At 35.5% G+C, this 15,645-nt stretch overlaps 2 protein-coding genes and 1 pseudogene across 4 annotated transcripts; 1 reads left to right on the forward strand and 2 right to left on the reverse strand.

Moving 5' to 3' along the window:
• Nucleotides 1–507: 507 nt before the first annotated feature.
• LOC103857419 lies at nucleotides 508–4,493 on the reverse strand (annotated as a pseudogene).
• A 357-nt stretch (nucleotides 4,494–4,850) lies between these two features.
• LOC103857418 (COP1-interactive protein 1) lies at nucleotides 4,851–10,936 on the reverse strand. 3 transcript variants are annotated; one of them, XM_033287850.1, is made up of 7 exons: nucleotides 10,821–10,897; nucleotides 10,664–10,715; nucleotides 7,732–7,854; nucleotides 5,902–7,593; nucleotides 5,674–5,829; nucleotides 5,408–5,560; nucleotides 4,851–5,267 (listed from the first exon to the last, which is right to left on the reverse strand). In XM_033287850.1, exons 3-7 carry the CDS (start codon nucleotides 7,819–7,821, stop codon nucleotides 5,034–5,036), a joined length of 2,325 nt encoding a protein of 774 aa, XP_033143741.1. In that variant the 5' UTR covers nucleotides 7,822–7,854; nucleotides 10,664–10,715; nucleotides 10,821–10,897; the 3' UTR covers nucleotides 4,851–5,033. The 3 variants fall into 3 exon arrangements, with proteins under 3 accessions (XP_033143741.1, XP_009132841.1, XP_033143742.1); XM_009134593.3 differs by having other exon boundaries at nucleotides 10,664–10,936; XM_033287851.1 differs by lacking the exons at nucleotides 10,664–10,715; nucleotides 10,821–10,897 and adding an exon at nucleotides 7,978–8,187.
• Nucleotides 10,937–12,927: 1,991 nt separating this feature from the next.
• Nucleotides 12,928–15,511, forward strand: LOC103857417 (choline-phosphate cytidylyltransferase 1). The gene is made up of 8 exons (XM_009134592.3): nucleotides 12,928–13,195; nucleotides 13,481–13,594; nucleotides 13,682–13,777; nucleotides 13,884–13,926; nucleotides 14,000–14,155; nucleotides 14,265–14,345; nucleotides 14,803–14,901; nucleotides 15,004–15,511. Exons 1-8 carry the CDS (start codon nucleotides 13,017–13,019, stop codon nucleotides 15,229–15,231), a joined length of 996 nt encoding a protein of 331 aa, XP_009132840.1. The 5' UTR covers nucleotides 12,928–13,016; the 3' UTR covers nucleotides 15,232–15,511.
• Nucleotides 15,512–15,645: the final 134 nt, after the last annotated feature.

A 15,645-nucleotide genomic window follows, 5' to 3' on the forward strand; every position in this document is an offset into this window, starting at 1 on the left:
TCATTTGTTTTTGGGAAAATTCCTTAAAAATTCACGAACTAATTTTCGTTTGATAATAAAATAAACGAACTATTTTAAATCATTGATTAATACATAAACTAATTTCTGTTGTTTATTAGATACACAAACTTTTAAAATTTAAAGACTTTTTAGGCGTCGTTAACTATGTTTAACAGAATTAAAGACGATGTTAGTGTTTAACTAAAACACATGTTTAAATTATGAAAAAAAATTTATTAAATATATATGAACTAATTTTAATTTGCTAATAAAATGCACAAAATATTTTGGATTTTCATTTAATACACAAATTAATTTTTGTTTCACATTAAATACACAAATTTTTGAAATTTGCAGATTTTACACATCGATTTAAACAACATTAACTATATTTAACATGATTTAGAAGATGTCAACTATGTTTAACAAAAGTGAAGACGATGTTAGTGTTTAGTTACACATGTGGTTAACCTGTGAAGGAAAAATTCCTTGAAAATCCGCTCGATATATTATATTGTTTTCTTTTCCATTACGCTTTCGTAGTATAATTAACCTTGATTCAATCATTAAATTAATACCTTTACATATTTACTATTAGTTATTATTAATTACTATACCACATTAATATCTTTATAAATTTCTTTTTAATTGAATTCATACATTTACAATAAAACATATACAAAATAGAATATACTTTTAAGAAAATAAACGGATAATATAGATAAAAGACTAATTAGAATATGACAAAACAATAAGAAAATAAAAGTACCAGTCTTTTATTTTTACAAAATTAAAAAGGTTGACTTTTATTATTTAATATTTTTATTATATCAATTTCAAAGTAAAGAAAATAAAATCTTATTAACATTAAATTTTAAGAACAAATGCTATTTTATTAGAGTATATACTCTTAGTTTAAGAAAAAATAAAATGATAAAAATTCATAAAAAAGAAGAAAGAGAAATTCTTGTTTAAGAAATCTTGAGATCCTGGTAAAATCTCTTATTCACAGTTGTCATTTCAATTGGTTTTATTATTTAAAACATATTCACATAACTATAATAATATACTTTTCCTTTGGAAACTGAGAGGGTTTTCCTGCAATTATATTGCACTTAGGGTAAAGCTTTGCATTGTTTTTCACATCTCTTTTGGCTGTCATTGCAATATGCAAATCCAGATGGGTAGCAGCACCATTTACCATTCGCTGTTGGAGAGCACGGTTTTGGTACGGCTAAAAGATGTCTATGGTTGAAACCTATATAAAAGAAAATAAAGAACACACCAATTAAAACATAATGGAGGATATGATTATGTTTATACTGGTAATGATAGTAAATGATTGAACGAAACCTAAACTTAGATGACATACCTTCATGAAGGCTAACGAAAGAAAAAAGCACGATACAGAATATAGCAAATTTGGATGATGACATTGTAATTCTTCTTTTCAAATAAACGTTTTGGTATTTTACGATAGAAAACTATAAATGTGAAAACGTGTATATATAAAAAAAGTAAGTAGTTTTTGTAAGATGATCCAAAAAATCTGAAATTAGACATTTTTGATTGGTTTTATTCTAAAATATTAGTGTCCAAGTTTTCTTTTCACCATTTTTAGTCTTTTTTTATATACCACCACCTAAAATACCAACCAACCACAACCAAAATAGTTGTTGAAAGGTCTGTAGAGAAGAAAAAACTTTAATCTCTTAGACCTCTCAATTGCGACTCTTTTATGCTTAACAAACACAATTTCATTGCGAGAAGAGAAAACTGAAATATGTATAAGTCTTAAGTCATTATTTGTTAATAACATAAGTAAAATTTACCTAGTAAACAGTTTAGATGGTCTAATAGTTGAAGAGTTTACTTCAAATGAAAAATATAATTCAAGTTTTTCATATCTATTTCAATTATATTTGGTTTTCTCACTGCAACAGAACAAAATGAACTATATATTTGTTTTGTTTTGCAGAATCGATACTATGCTGCCTTCTGGACGATGAAGACAAAATGTGCAATAACAAGTTAACCAACATAAAAGTATCATATTTTGTTATCCTTTCAACCGAATTAAAGGAACTGACAAGACTGAAGAATAGATCTTTCTCTATTGTGTTTATTCCCCTTTCTGAAAATGTTTCTTTAGAGTCATTAGCAAAGATAGCAATAACTTTCAATAGGGAGTTGTAGTATACTGGTTGTTTTGTTTCTAGTCTGGTTCCTGAAACAACATCAAGTTTGAGAAATAGAACCGTTGTTTGATGAAAAAGAAAGAAAAACTATCATATTCATTCTCGAATTATTTTTGGGTTGCATCTTCATTTTTATTTATTTTTGGATGAATACGACGGTCCAATATAAAACACTCAATTTGTGTTCTGTTGTTATGAACTACTATCCGTTGTTTCTCAGTTGATATCAAAAGCCGTGGAAACATCTTTTATCCTTGAAAACTATACAACAAGAACGCTTTAGACTTTACTTTAGCGGTCCTGAATATATACATAACTTTACTTTAGTGTCTTGATTTAGGAATATATACACGCATATCTTTAAAGGGTTTTCACTTTAGAGGTAAAAAAAAAAACAAGTCAGCAGACTGAGTGGATTTTGGATGCTACTTCCTTACGATGCCATTTAGACTGTTACCATCCTCTGAACATGATATCGATACAACACACAAAAATCACATCCATTTCAATGAATGAGGGTAACAAGAGTATGACACTAGAACAATGTGTAAAGTATCTATCTATAAAACGAAGAAGCGTATGGAACAATCTGTACCAAACAATACGAATGAAACAAAATGTGTATAGCTAGTATCTAGCATGAGAGCAGGAGATCCTTCCACATACGGTGATGATGATGATGAAAACCACCATGTCTACAAGAGCTTGTAGTAGCAGTCACGGCCAGAGAAGAGAGTTCTGTAGTTTCTTCCACAAGGACAGTTGATCTCAACAACAAAAGCCTCACCAACTCTGTCCACCTTCACTCCTTCTTTACACTCTTTGTCGTGCTCCTCCTCTGGTGACTCAACTTGTGCCTGCACGTACGGTCCCAAAGGAAAGAGACTTTAACCCACAAGGTTATAGCAGAACAAAAGTGGGAGAATCTCGAACCTTAGGACTACTGTCTTCACCGTAGTTGATGAGCTTGTTACACCACTGATCCAGTTCACGAACTCCCTCCTTGATAAGACGCTGCCATGCATGATCAAAAAATCTTTGGATAAGCTTTTCCTTGCTGAACAAGAAACATCTTCTCAATGAGAATCAAGAATCAAACACCTTAGGACTACTGCCATCTTGTTTCACCGATTCACCGTAGTGTAGAAGCTTGTCACACCACTGATCCAATTCAACAACTCCATTCTTGATAGCATAGAGCATCTGCGATGATCAACACAACATCATCAGAAACCCTAAATCTCAAAAACGAATTAACAAAAAAAAACTCTTAAACCTTATTGGCTTCAACATCAGTTCCATGAAACGCCTTCGAAGCTGCCGGCGAAACATCGGAGACGCACCTCCTGAAGACCGGTGGCCGTGGCGGCAGAGACGGTGCTGTTTCCTGAGCGACACCGCTTCGGGAAGAAAACGTATCGGAGAGAGATCGTCTGTAGATCGGAGACGACGTCGGATTAGAATCCACAGGAAGCGGAATCTTCGACTATCCCAAGCGATTCGACATCGTTTCGTCATCCTCGGCGTCGCGTGGTTGGGGAAGAAACAGCTTCTTGCGTCTAGGCTCGTCGGCTTCTTTCGACTCCGGGGAGGGGCGTTTCACGGGGCTGGTGGCGGCGGCGGGGGAAGGAGAGCCGAAAGATCCGTGCGAGGGGAACTGCGGAGGAGAGGAGTTCGCGCGGCGGCGATCGGAGGAGTTACCGAAGCTGTTGATGCGGAGGAGAGAGAGATCGATGTTCTGAGTGTTGTCTTCCTCGGGGTGAGCGGAGGAGTAATCGGTTTCTTGGGAGTTGTCGATTAGAGCGTCTAGAGTTTCGGCCATGCTTAGAGTTAGAGTCATCGTTGTTTTCTTCTCACTGTGGAAAGTTCAAAGAGAGGAGGGAAGTTGAGGAAGGAGAGTGGAGTGGTTTATATAGGCAACGCGGGTCGAGTTAACCGGTGCGAGCTTCTTTAAATTAATCGGTCCAACTGGTTTGCGTGGAACCGGTTTTTCGTACCTGGATAAATTATCCAAAACCGAGAGAACCGAACTAAAGAAAATTTAAAAAGAACCGAACCAAAAAATGATCCAAAAAGTTTCTCCTATTCTTTCTTAGTTTCTTATATCTGAAAAATCTAGACTGGACCAAAATCTAATCAAAAACCAAGATTCAAATATACAAATAAATTTATTATATCTAAGATATTAATTATATTTAGATTTAAAATAATCAAATATGTGAATTAATTTTATAATTATAATCTACATAAAATATACAAAAATATTTAAAATTGAATTATCTAAAATTATTCCAATTATCTAACATTTTCCAAAATAATTATCTAAAATGACCAAAATAATTAGAACTATCCAATGTTTTATGTTACCTAAAAACCGAATTGAACCAAAACTCAAAATCCTAATTTTGTTGATCAAACGAACAATAAAAATTATTCAAAGCAAATTTTACTCGGTTCTTCAGCGAATCCTAAACATCCTTGTATAAACTAACCAATACCTGATATAACCCCAGGGGATATAACCGATATGAACTTCACCAAATACATGAATGTCCAGCTCAATCCATGACAAATGTACAGAGAAAACTATTAATAATTTAGAGTATCAAAACATTGCTTGACCTACAAGCCAGAAAATAACCCCAATCCAGAAAAAAGGAAAACCAAAAACAATATGCAGAGAGAACATGCAGAGCTTCATAAACTCTAGTAAGCATTACATCTATCTCATTCTCATGGACCTTATGAGAGAGTTTAATCAAAATTCAAAACCCCAAAATAAAATAAAAAGGATAGATCTTCACATATGAACATCACACCACACCAGAAGAGAGTCTAATACTTTTTCCCAAGAATTATACCGATGATAACCGAAACAAAAGCCACTCCGGACATGATCTTCACTGTCATGAGATGTGAAGTTGAAGCCGTCTGAGTAGTAGCAGTAACGTTGCCCGAAGAAGAAGTTGATGATGCCTCTGACTTCTTCTTGCTCTTACGTTTCGTTGGTGAAGAAAATGACAAGTCAATGTCTCGAGACTTAATGCCTACATCCATTGCCTCAGTCTCCTGCAAAGTTTGGTATAAGTTAAGTGATCAAAGTCTATAATGTAAGAAGGTGTCTTAACGGATATTATTATGTCATTTTACTCCTAGATGTATGTATGTTATCAGTCAAACAGGTTCTGAGCTGAGATATTATGATTAACCTTAGTCTTAGCATCCGCGAGCTGCACTTTCTGTTCAAGATCTTTGACCTTTGACTCATATTCAGTAACCGCCTTTTTCTTAGCTTCAGTCTCTTCTTGTGATTGCTTTAGTGCAGACTCCAGCTCTGAATGCTTCTGAGAGTGTGCTTGTTTCTGTTTCCAAGGTAAATATATCAGAGCTTAGTGACATAATGAGGGAAGATGGATTGTCCATAAGCGTATGTGAGATATGTAGAAGTTTAAACAGAAGAAAGATCATTATTAACCTGTTCATCAATAGAACTCTGAGCCGCTTGAAGATCTCTCTGAAGCTGAATCACTTGCTCATTGAGCGCATCTCGGTCACTAGCGATATGTTCATTTTCCTGCAGTTTTGAGGTCAGTTCTGCCACTTTTACAGACGCAGCCGTTGCATTTTCAACCTGTAGAAACATTATACCATTACAGTTATATATATAAGATCCTATCACAACAGTTGTAGATGAGTGCATTACCTCTTCTTTCAAACTCTTCTCAAGTTCTTCAACATGTGATTCTAAAACATTCTTTTCAGCAGCCACTGCTTTAAGCTTCTCAATCTCGGACACCAAAGTATCAGCTTTAGACCTCTCTACTGTTACTTGCTCCTCAAGCTTTGCAATAACTGATTGAAGCTCATCCTTTAGATCTTTTGTTGCCTGCTCCCTCTCAGCCTCCAGAGCAGAGATCTTTGTCTGAAACTCGTTGGCCTCTGATCCATGATTGGCTAGCTCCTGGTTCAGCTTTAAATTAACTTCAGCCAGATCACCATTTTCTTTCTCAATAACATCACTCTTGGCCTTAAGCTGATCAAGCTCTTCTTTTAGAGAAGAAGATTTGCTAGATGCTTCAGCCAACTGCTCTTCATATGATTTAACTACCTCCTCAAGGCCTTTAAGTCTCTCAGTTGCCTCTGAGTCTCTGCTAGTGAACTCCTCCATCACCTTTTGGATTCTGTCCTCAGAGTCTTTACTTAAAGACTCATGCAAAGCTTCAAGCTCCTTGGTTTTAGTCATAGCTTCATCTATTTCTCTTCCTTTCTTCTCAAGACTCTCTTCAGCAGACCTCAGCTTCTCCATTACTTCGCTTTCACGTAAGCCACCAGCTTTTAGGTCGTTTTCAACGCTCTCTAACTTTCCTTGTGTCACACTCAATTCATTCCTGAGACTTTCTAACAGACTCTCAGACTCACTGATCTTGAAACTGTACTCACTCACTGTATCTGTCAGTTCTTTCTCTTTCTCGGTTGCAATGTTCAAAGCAGATTCAAGGCTCGAACTCTTCACTTGGAATGCCTCTAGTGCGCTAACTTGCTCCTCAAGTTCTTGGATTCTGTATTTTTCTGTCTGGAGTAGAAGCTCCAAGTCTCTCAATCTTCCTTCTGCCTCTTCATGTTTGGACTGCGATGTTTGACATATACCTTCTAGCTCAATGCTGCGCTGGTGAGTCGTGTTAGCACGATCTTCGTGCTCTGCGCCCTTCTGCAAAGCTACTCTCAAGTCTTCTTCAAGCTCAGCATTTCTGGCTGATGATTGGTTCAGAGATGATTCTAGTTCCAGTAGCTGAGTGGTCGCCTGTTTCTTCTCTTCCTCGGCAGCTTCAACAGCTGTTTTTAGTTCAGACACTTTCTCTTCAAATCTCTTCGACTCTTCGTCTGAACGCTTTAGCCCTTCCTCCAACTCTATCAACTTCTTTTGCGAGCTCTCGAGTTCTATCCCCAATGCAGCGAAAGCTTCCTTAACTTCAGTTAGTTCCTTATCTTTAGCATCATGAGACTGCAAAGCGTCTTCCAAGGACTTCAACTGAGAGCTGTGTCTCTCTTTCCCTTCAAGAACTTTCTCTTGCTGCTTCTTGTGGACAGCTTCGAGCTCTCCGTGCTTCTTCTCCGTTTCTTCTAGCTTCTCTTTCGCAGACAAAAGCTCATCCTTCAAGTGGGTGTTCTCAGATTCGTACCGTTTCAGTTCCTCCGCTGCTCTTTCCAATTCTAGCTCTAGCTCCTTGGCCTTTTCTTGTGATTCTTGTAGTTCTCTTTGTGAACCGCTAGAGCTTGTTTCAATTGAAACTTGTTTTTCCTCTTGAACCGGAACATGGTCTGCTTTGTCAAAAGGTTCCTTCTCAACTTTTATGAACTCCCCATCATCCTCTTCTTTCCCTTCCTTTGTCACAGGCTGCAATAGATTGAGAAATAAAATATTTAAATCTTTTCTTAATTCGTTGGTGCTAGTATGCAGCTTCATAGACAGACAGAAAAGTTCATTATAGCCATAAGCAAGCATATAAAATTTGTGAAACCGAACACTCATTACCTTGACGGAAACATCAACTGTCTTAAGGTCATCAGCATCTCCTTTCACTACAGGGACCTCGGAACTCGCTACTTGAGTTGCTTCCTCCATGATATGATCGAGCAACTCTGATTACTTTTAGTTCTGTAGAATATAAAAAATGGTCACGCATGAGAAGAGATGTACTTCTACTTATATCATATTATGAATTATTTACATAAATAAATGAGACAGAAACAGTAGCTTGCAAGAAAGAGAGCTAATTACCAAAATTTAGACAGAAACCAAAGAAGATAAGATACTTATTGTAATAGTCAAGAGGAATACATCATCTGTCGTTACAATTATTTGAAATACCATTTCAATAAAATATTTTTAGCTTCGTTTAGTTTTATTATTTTTCAAGAAATGACATACGTTGAAGATCATAAAGCAAAAGAATCCAAAACAATCATGAGAAGACAAAGATCAATAGGTAGTACGGGCTGTGGCATGTGATGAAATCAGAGTTTGAATCTGTTAGAACACCATACAAGGTCCACAATGATACAAATGAGTAAAGCATGCGTGTATAATATTAAAAAAAGCCCCACCAAACAAAACTAAAGATAAGTTAAGGTGTAAAGTGCCCATCAAACCAGCAACATCAAAGTTTCTTTTTTTTTGTATAGAAAAATTCTTTTATCATCATTATGCAACAAAAGGATCCAAGAAGATTATTACAAAGCAAATCTTTAGAAACTAAATATATATAAAAAATAGGGGAAAGAAAAGAATCATAAGGTACGCCGAACAGATGGAGCGGTGACTCACAGGCCAGAGTGTTTCATAACAAGAAACTCATGTGTAATCATCTATAGCTTTTGTAACGCCAGATTTTTCAATTAGATCATACAAACACTTTGGTTAAAATGTAAAATAACTAAAGGAAAAAAGCCCATTAATTTAAGATCACGAGGTGGAACAATACATCAGAAATCACAAACTTCTTTTTCGGTTGTCCAGAGTCCAAGCAAAGTTTCATTTTCTATCTTATTGTATAAAACACAAGAATATTCGATCCAAAGAGGAATTTTTCTAAGGCTCAATTAGGTGAATATACAAATTATAGGAAAAATTTGCGGAAGTGTGCATTTTTTTAAATTAATTTGCGAACATGGAGATTAAAGATAGCACATTGACATTTATGTCCTCGACAACAATCAGATAGACCCACTAGCTCGACTTGGAACCGGCAAATTATCAGGTTATGAAGTGTCTTATTGTTTGATTGATGAAAAGTTGAAAAGGACGTGAACATATTGAAAAAGAAAATAACTTAAGTATATATGTGTTCTCTACTCCTCCACATATGAAACCGGTTAGCTAAATAATAATTTAAAAAGGAATTGATCGACGAAACCAAGCCACCTCCTTCTCTTCCATGTCCTTGTTCACCAATTCCGTCGCCGGTTTCTTCTTCCGCCATCAACTGAAACCAGAGCCACCATGGCCGTCGTCTCACGACAGGACCACTTCCGCGAACCACCACAAACTTCGTCTTGTTCTTGACTCTGTGCCGGCGGCTTCTCCGCCACGACATGACTACTTCCGCATTCCTCTGTGACGTCTCTGTCTTCCTCGTCGTGTTCATCAAAATCAAATAGAATTGTGATTTAAATTTGTTTATTTCTCTCTCATGTGTAAGGCTCGTGCTCGCTAACAACAAGATAATGGTAGAGAAAGCCATGACTGGTGAGAACCCTTCCGTCACGTTGATCGGTATCTGGGTGGGGAAGGTCACCACGAACACTGGCTAGACACCGGACAATCGCAGTTTCCTCCACCCTCGGTGACTAGACATCCTCTGGTGCTAGAAATGGATCAGAGTATGGATTTCTTAAATCAGAGAGATCTTTTTTTCTTCATCATCATCGTTGAACATTCTCAGGATCTCCAAACTTCAAACTCGTCCATTAATGGAGAAAAAATAGAGATTTATGTGAAGATGAGAGATATTCTTTCAATAATAAAAAAAAATTAGAAGAGCAGAAATGAAGAAACAGAGAAAATATAGAATTGTGATAGGTAAAGCTGGGGTACCGGTTTGGTCAGTACAAAACCTAAGTCTAAACATAGGGGCATACTCGTATTAATCAAAAATGTACAGTCTTCATGTCCGTTTACCTAAATAACATTTGTTTTGTGTTATCTAGTGCAAAAACCCTTTTTCTAATCTCGGATAAGTTTTTCTCGATTTGTCTAACTTATTTTGGTCTACTCGCTGCCCTATATTGATAGAGACAGCATATCACTAAAGTTGCAAGTAATCTTCTTTATTTCGTTTGTCAAAAGTTGCGAGCTTAAGACCCAAAAATAAAAGGCATGATTCTAATTATCGTGTATTAATATATAGTATGTAATTACGGTCTATTAATATGTAGTATGATCTGGTAGTTAAAATAAAAAAAAGAGTTGATGATTAGTATTTTTTGTGTGCAAATGAGTTGATGATTAGTATAATACTAGAAACTACCACTACATGATGAATATGCCAATGAAATTCACATTAGTATCATCCACAGTCAAAGATTAGTTTTACCATGATCAAAAAGAGTTGAAACTAAAACTTCACCGTGAACTTCTTAATCCGTTCACTACTAGTATGAGACAATGATTTGATCAGGCGGATCTGTGGTCGGAGAAGCGATTGTAAAGGATTTTCGAATTTTCAGAGATCTAAATAGAGAGATAAGATCGATCAATTTGAAAATAAAACAAGAATCAGTAACGAAAAGTCGTCCCCAACAAAACTTTCTACGAACCCATTCTTTTTATAAAAAAAAAGGATCTGAAGAGTTTATGGTCGGTCACAAATCAAGAAGATCACAGCAGAGAACCACGTTACAGAACTAAAATGACTCCTCAAATATTAAGAACAAGACAAAAAAACAAAAACTATGAAAGAGCTTACCCAAGTGAAGCTGCTAAATCTGAGATGTTACTCTGTTTTTTGTTTTTCTTCTTTTGAAATTTCGCAGCTGGGAGAAAATAGAAAGAAAAGAGTAGATAGATGATGACGAAGAAATGCAAATTGGGTTTGTGATAGTGAGAGTGAGAGAGAGAGAGAGAGAGAGAGAGGGAATAGTTTAGGGTTTATAAAGTGGACAGTGTATGTAGGACGAGGAGACCGTCCATTTTATTTTTTGAATGACAAATACTGGCGGACGAGGAAACCGTCCATTTTAATTTTATTTCCCATTTTGCCCCTTAGTTTATGTCATGATCATTCTTTTTTTTTTTTTTTGGAAAAAATGATTTTTTTTTGAACAAAAAAGATCATTCTTACCTTGAATATAAGCTCAAACCGATTTACAACTTTCTTCATATTTATTTAAGACCAAAATTTTAAAATTGTAATTTAAGTCATGACTAAAATAGGAAGATATCGGTAACAAAGATTATTTAATTAAGTTCAGAGACTAATAATAACATATTTTAAATAATGATTTTATGCTTTTAAAATCTTATGGAGTTAAATTTATTAAATTAAAAGATTTTCTTAATAAATTTCTAAGAAATTCATTTATTAATGGATTAAAAATATCATAAATTTGTCAATGATATAGATTTACCTGAAATACATATGTAATTTTTTATGATTGATAATCTATGAGTGTGGCTGTATGTATTTAGTGGAGTAAAATTTTATTCCGGATTTGATTTTTATTCTCATTTCAAATTTTTTTCACCAATCTAGTGAAAATGAAAAATAGGGTAAAAGTGTGTTGATTTTCGTGGACCATCTCTATTAAAATGAAGTGGAAACGAAAATAACACATTTTCTCCATTTTTCATTTTTTTCTTTTTATTAGTTAAGCTATTTGTCACCGATCACTCTATTTGCTAGTACAACAATAGACTGAAAGAGTATTCACCAAAAAAATAACAATAGACTGAAAGAAAGGGTAGATTTGTAATTTGCTAAGGACAGAAGAAAAACAAAAAGAGAGGAGGTGTGTTGAATATGAATGACTGGCTGAATGGCTGGCTGAGAAGGCCCACTTACACCAGATGAGCCACCGACCGACCAAACCGTCCTCACCATGGAAAACTCTTTCTTTTTATTTCTTTCCATTTGATTTGACCCCTCATCTTTTATTTCTCCATTTATTTCCCCCCTTCATAGAGACACTTTCACTTATTGGGTTTCAAAATCCACATCACGTTGCGGGTCTTTTTTCATTTCCAAGTTGTGTACAAAGGAAAATAAAGCGTTACCTTATTGAAATCGTAACTGATAGATCATTAACTGTAAAGATGTTAATACTCTCATTGGCCAAAAAGAGGGTGGGTTGTTTTGGTCAGCACAACAGTTTGCTGTTGAACATGTCGATCAAAATTCTCGTCAAAGTCACAGTTTTCAGTCTGAAATGAATCATGTAAACTGTAACCCTTTATGCATGTATGAAATTGATGAAGCCAAACTGGCGGCTAACTTCCGCATTTGGTAAAAGTTCAATGAAACGTACGGAGCCAATGCTTTTGCCAACTATGAAAACAAAACTGAAAAAGTCGCAAAGAGAAAATGAAGCAAAACTGAAAACGTACGTAACTCAAAACAAAGAGAACACACTAGAGCCTTGATTTACTAGTAGCCGATGAGAGAGTAGAAGACAAGAGGTATAAAGGCATTGTCTAGCTGGGCTGTGTAAGCTTCCAACACCCCGGTTGCAGTAACTGCAACAAGAAGCGACCATCATCATTGGCTGCTAATACTGGGACCAACACAAAGCACACTTGCCATCTCCATTCTTTTCGATATTTATATATATATATAATATTTATTTAGATTCAATTTTCATTTTTTCTGTATTAAGTAATTTAAAAAAAAAAAAATTTCTTATTTTACTATTGGATTATTGGTGTTTACAATTTTGTAAATGTAAACTTAGATGTAAACTACAAAAAAATACCTATATATTTTCAAATTATAAAAAATTCATAACTTTAATTTAAAATAAAATACACTATTTTTAAAATATATATATAGTAATTAATCATTACTAATATTAATAAAATATATTTACTTATAAGATGTTTAAAATTTATTAAATTATTAAATTATTTCAGCCTGTCTCAATTTAAGTTGGAACAAAAATTATAAATTTTATAGAGTTTATAAGATTACAACAGGAAAAAAAAAACAAAAATAAATAAAACAAAAATGATAAATAATCATTTTTCTCGTCAGGATAGAAAAGAGGGAAGCGACTATCATCACTTGTTGTTGTAAGTTTTCGCGTTTCATTTGATCATCGGAGAACATGAGCAACGTCACCGGTGATCCCACTGGAGACCTCCCTTCCACCGCCGTCGCACTCCCCGGCTCCACAGCAGTCCAGAGTTCGCCTCCCACTGATCGTCCCGTCCGCGTCTACGCCGATGGGATCTACGATCTTTTCCACTTCGGCCACGCTCGATCTCTCGAACAGGCCAAGAAATCGTCAGTAACCTCTCATCTCCCTGAGATAGTTTTTGACTAATTTCATTTTATTTCGGATGGATTAGTGTTATATTGATCTGTGAACTCCTGAATCAGGTTCCTTTGTGTAAGTTGTGCAGATTGGTCTCGATGATAATTTGATCTGTGTTGATGATTAATATTACTGCCAAATACATTGAGATTGTGTAATTTTGATAGGTCTCTCTTTGGAATAGCTCTGATGTTGTGATTTTGTAAATTTGAGAAATGGTTTTGTGTTTCTTATTGGTTTTGCCGTTGCTTTAGGTTTCCAAACACTTACCTTCTTGTGGGATGTTGCAACGATGAAACCACACACAAGTACAAGGGGAGGACTGTGATGGCTGCTGAAGAGCGATATGAATCACTTCGGCATTGCAAGTATTTGCCTTTTTTTCATACCTTGTGTTGTTGTAGTGTAAGCAATGGAATGGAAGTTTTAGAGAGAAAGTTTGTTTTGTTACGCAGATGGGTGGATGAAGTCATCCCGGATGCACCGTGGGTGATCAACCAAGAGTTTCTTGACAATAACCGGATTGATTATGTAGCCCATGATTCCCTTCCGTAAGACCATGTTTCCTTTTGTCTCTGTCTTGATTTAGTTTTGGATTTTTTTGAAGGATTTTTGTTTTCACCTCTTATGCTCTTCCTTGTTTGAATCAACGTTCAGGTATGCTGACACCAGCGGAGCTGGAAAGGATGTCTATGAATTTGTGAGTCGCAATAATACTTCTGCTTTTGATGTTTTTTTTCTTCTGTGTTTATGGTTTAACTGTCTTGATACAGGTTAAGAAAGTTGGGAGGTTTAAGGAGACAATGCGAACTGAAGGAATATCGACCTCGGACATTATTATGAGAATAGTGAAAGATTACAACCAGTATGTCATGCGTAATCTGGATAGAGGATATTCGAGGGAAGATCTTGGAGTTAGCTTTGTCAAGGCATGCCATCTTCTTCTTCTTCTTTTTTGCTACCTCTTCATTTTTCTTGTTTTGCAATTTTTTTTCACTTTGGAGGAGTCAGCTTTGGGTTTATTGATTTTTGCAACAGGAAAAGAGACTTAGAGTTAATATGAGGCTAAAGAAACTCCAGGAGAGGGTCAAAGAACAACAAGAAAAAGTGGGAGAAAAGGTACGTCTTCTCTCAACTTCCATTTGCTTAATTGTTCATCATTGTTCCATCGTTTTGATTGTATTGCATTCTATCAAATAAGCTCTTCATCATAATTTGCAAGGTGAATAAACTAAATCTAGGTCTTGTACCCTCTGTACACTATAGGCAAAGAGCATTCTTATCTCTTTTTTCTGGTTTGTGTCTTTTTGTTGTGCATTAAGAAATGATGCTTGTTAATCCGTTTGTCTTTGAAAGGTCTAAATATTACTTCTTTTATGTGTAGTAGTTGTGCCAGGCGATATCAAGTTGTAAATTAATTTCATCCTTATAGTAGCAGCCTGATCACTTATATCCACTGTGCTTGAAACTTCCATGCATTTTATTTCTTTACCTAGTAACATGACATCTTGAAGATGTCGATTTGATATCCATTTTTTCTAACTCCTTTGTTAATGTTTAAACCCGGATTTTCCAGATCCAAACCGTAAAAATGCTGCGCAACGAGTGGGTAGAGAATGCAGATCGATGGGTCGCTGGATTTCTTGAAATATTTGAAGAAGGTTGCCATAAGATGGTAAGTTAAATCTTGAAGACACTATACATAACGTTAATAATTTAGTACTCATGTTCTGTATAAGCTTTGGTTAAAAATGAAAAATGCGTAAAATGTTATTAGGGAACTGCGATCAGAGACAGTATCCAGGAGAGGCTAATCAAACAAATTCCCAGAAAGAAGCTGGAGAACGGTCAGGATGATGACACAGATGACCAATTCTATGAAGAATACTTCGACCATGACATGGGCAGTGACGAGGATGAAGATGAAAAATACTATGACGAGGAGGAAGAACTAGAAGAAGAAAAGAAAGAGAATGCCGTTAAGACGGATGCAAAAGACAAGTAGTAAGAACTAAGAACAACACTGGCTCTCAGAAACCAAAGCTACTCATGACCACTTCTACTAAACTACTATAATCTCTCACTCTCTATCAGTAAAATGCATCTACTTAACATATGATATCAATGTTTAGAAAGTGAGAGTGTGTGTGCTTGTCTTTGGTGAGTTGTCTCATCGTTGTTGATTTTTGTATACAAATGTTTTCCCTTTCGATACTTGGTATCTTCTGTATCTTTTGTTTCTATCGTTTTTTTTGTATAACAGGCAAAGTGTTTTTTTTTTAACACTGAAAAGATATGCTTGATGGTACAATCAGCGTTCAAGACCTTCCGAAACAAAAGCAACGACAAGAAAAACAACGACAAAAGCATTAGAAGACACTTAGAAGGAAAAACCAAAATTACAGAAGTCAAAGGCCAA

Source organism: Brassica rapa, chromosome A03, assembly GCF_000309985.2.
Source record: "Brassica rapa cultivar Chiifu-401-42 chromosome A03, CAAS_Brap_v3.01, whole genome shotgun sequence".
Lineage (NCBI taxonomy): Eukaryota > Viridiplantae > Streptophyta > Magnoliopsida > Brassicales > Brassicaceae > Brassica > Brassica rapa.

Coding starts and splice junctions, on each gene's coding strand:
- LOC103857417 (XM_009134592.3), top strand. CDS start 13,017: ATGAGCAACGTCACCGGTGATCCCACTGGAGACCTCCCTTCCACCGCC. Junction 13,196..13,480: donor CTCGAACAGGCCAAGAAATC/GTCAGTAACCTC, acceptor CCGTTGCTTTAG/GTTTCCAAACACTTACCTTC. Junction 13,778..13,883: donor GTAGCCCATGATTCCCTTCC/GTAAGACCATGT, acceptor ATCAACGTTCAG/GTATGCTGACACCAGCGGAG.
- LOC103857418 (XM_009134593.3), bottom strand. CDS start 7,821: ATGGAGGAAGCAACTCAAGTAGCGAGTTCCGAGGTCCCTGTAGTGAAA. Junction 7,594..7,731: donor CAGTTGATGTTTCCGTCAAG/GTAATGAGTGTT, acceptor AATCTATTGCAG/CCTGTGACAAAGGAAGGGAA. Junction 5,561..5,673: donor AGAGTTCTATTGATGAACAG/GTTAATAATGAT, acceptor CCTTGGAAACAG/AAACAAGCACACTCTCAGAA.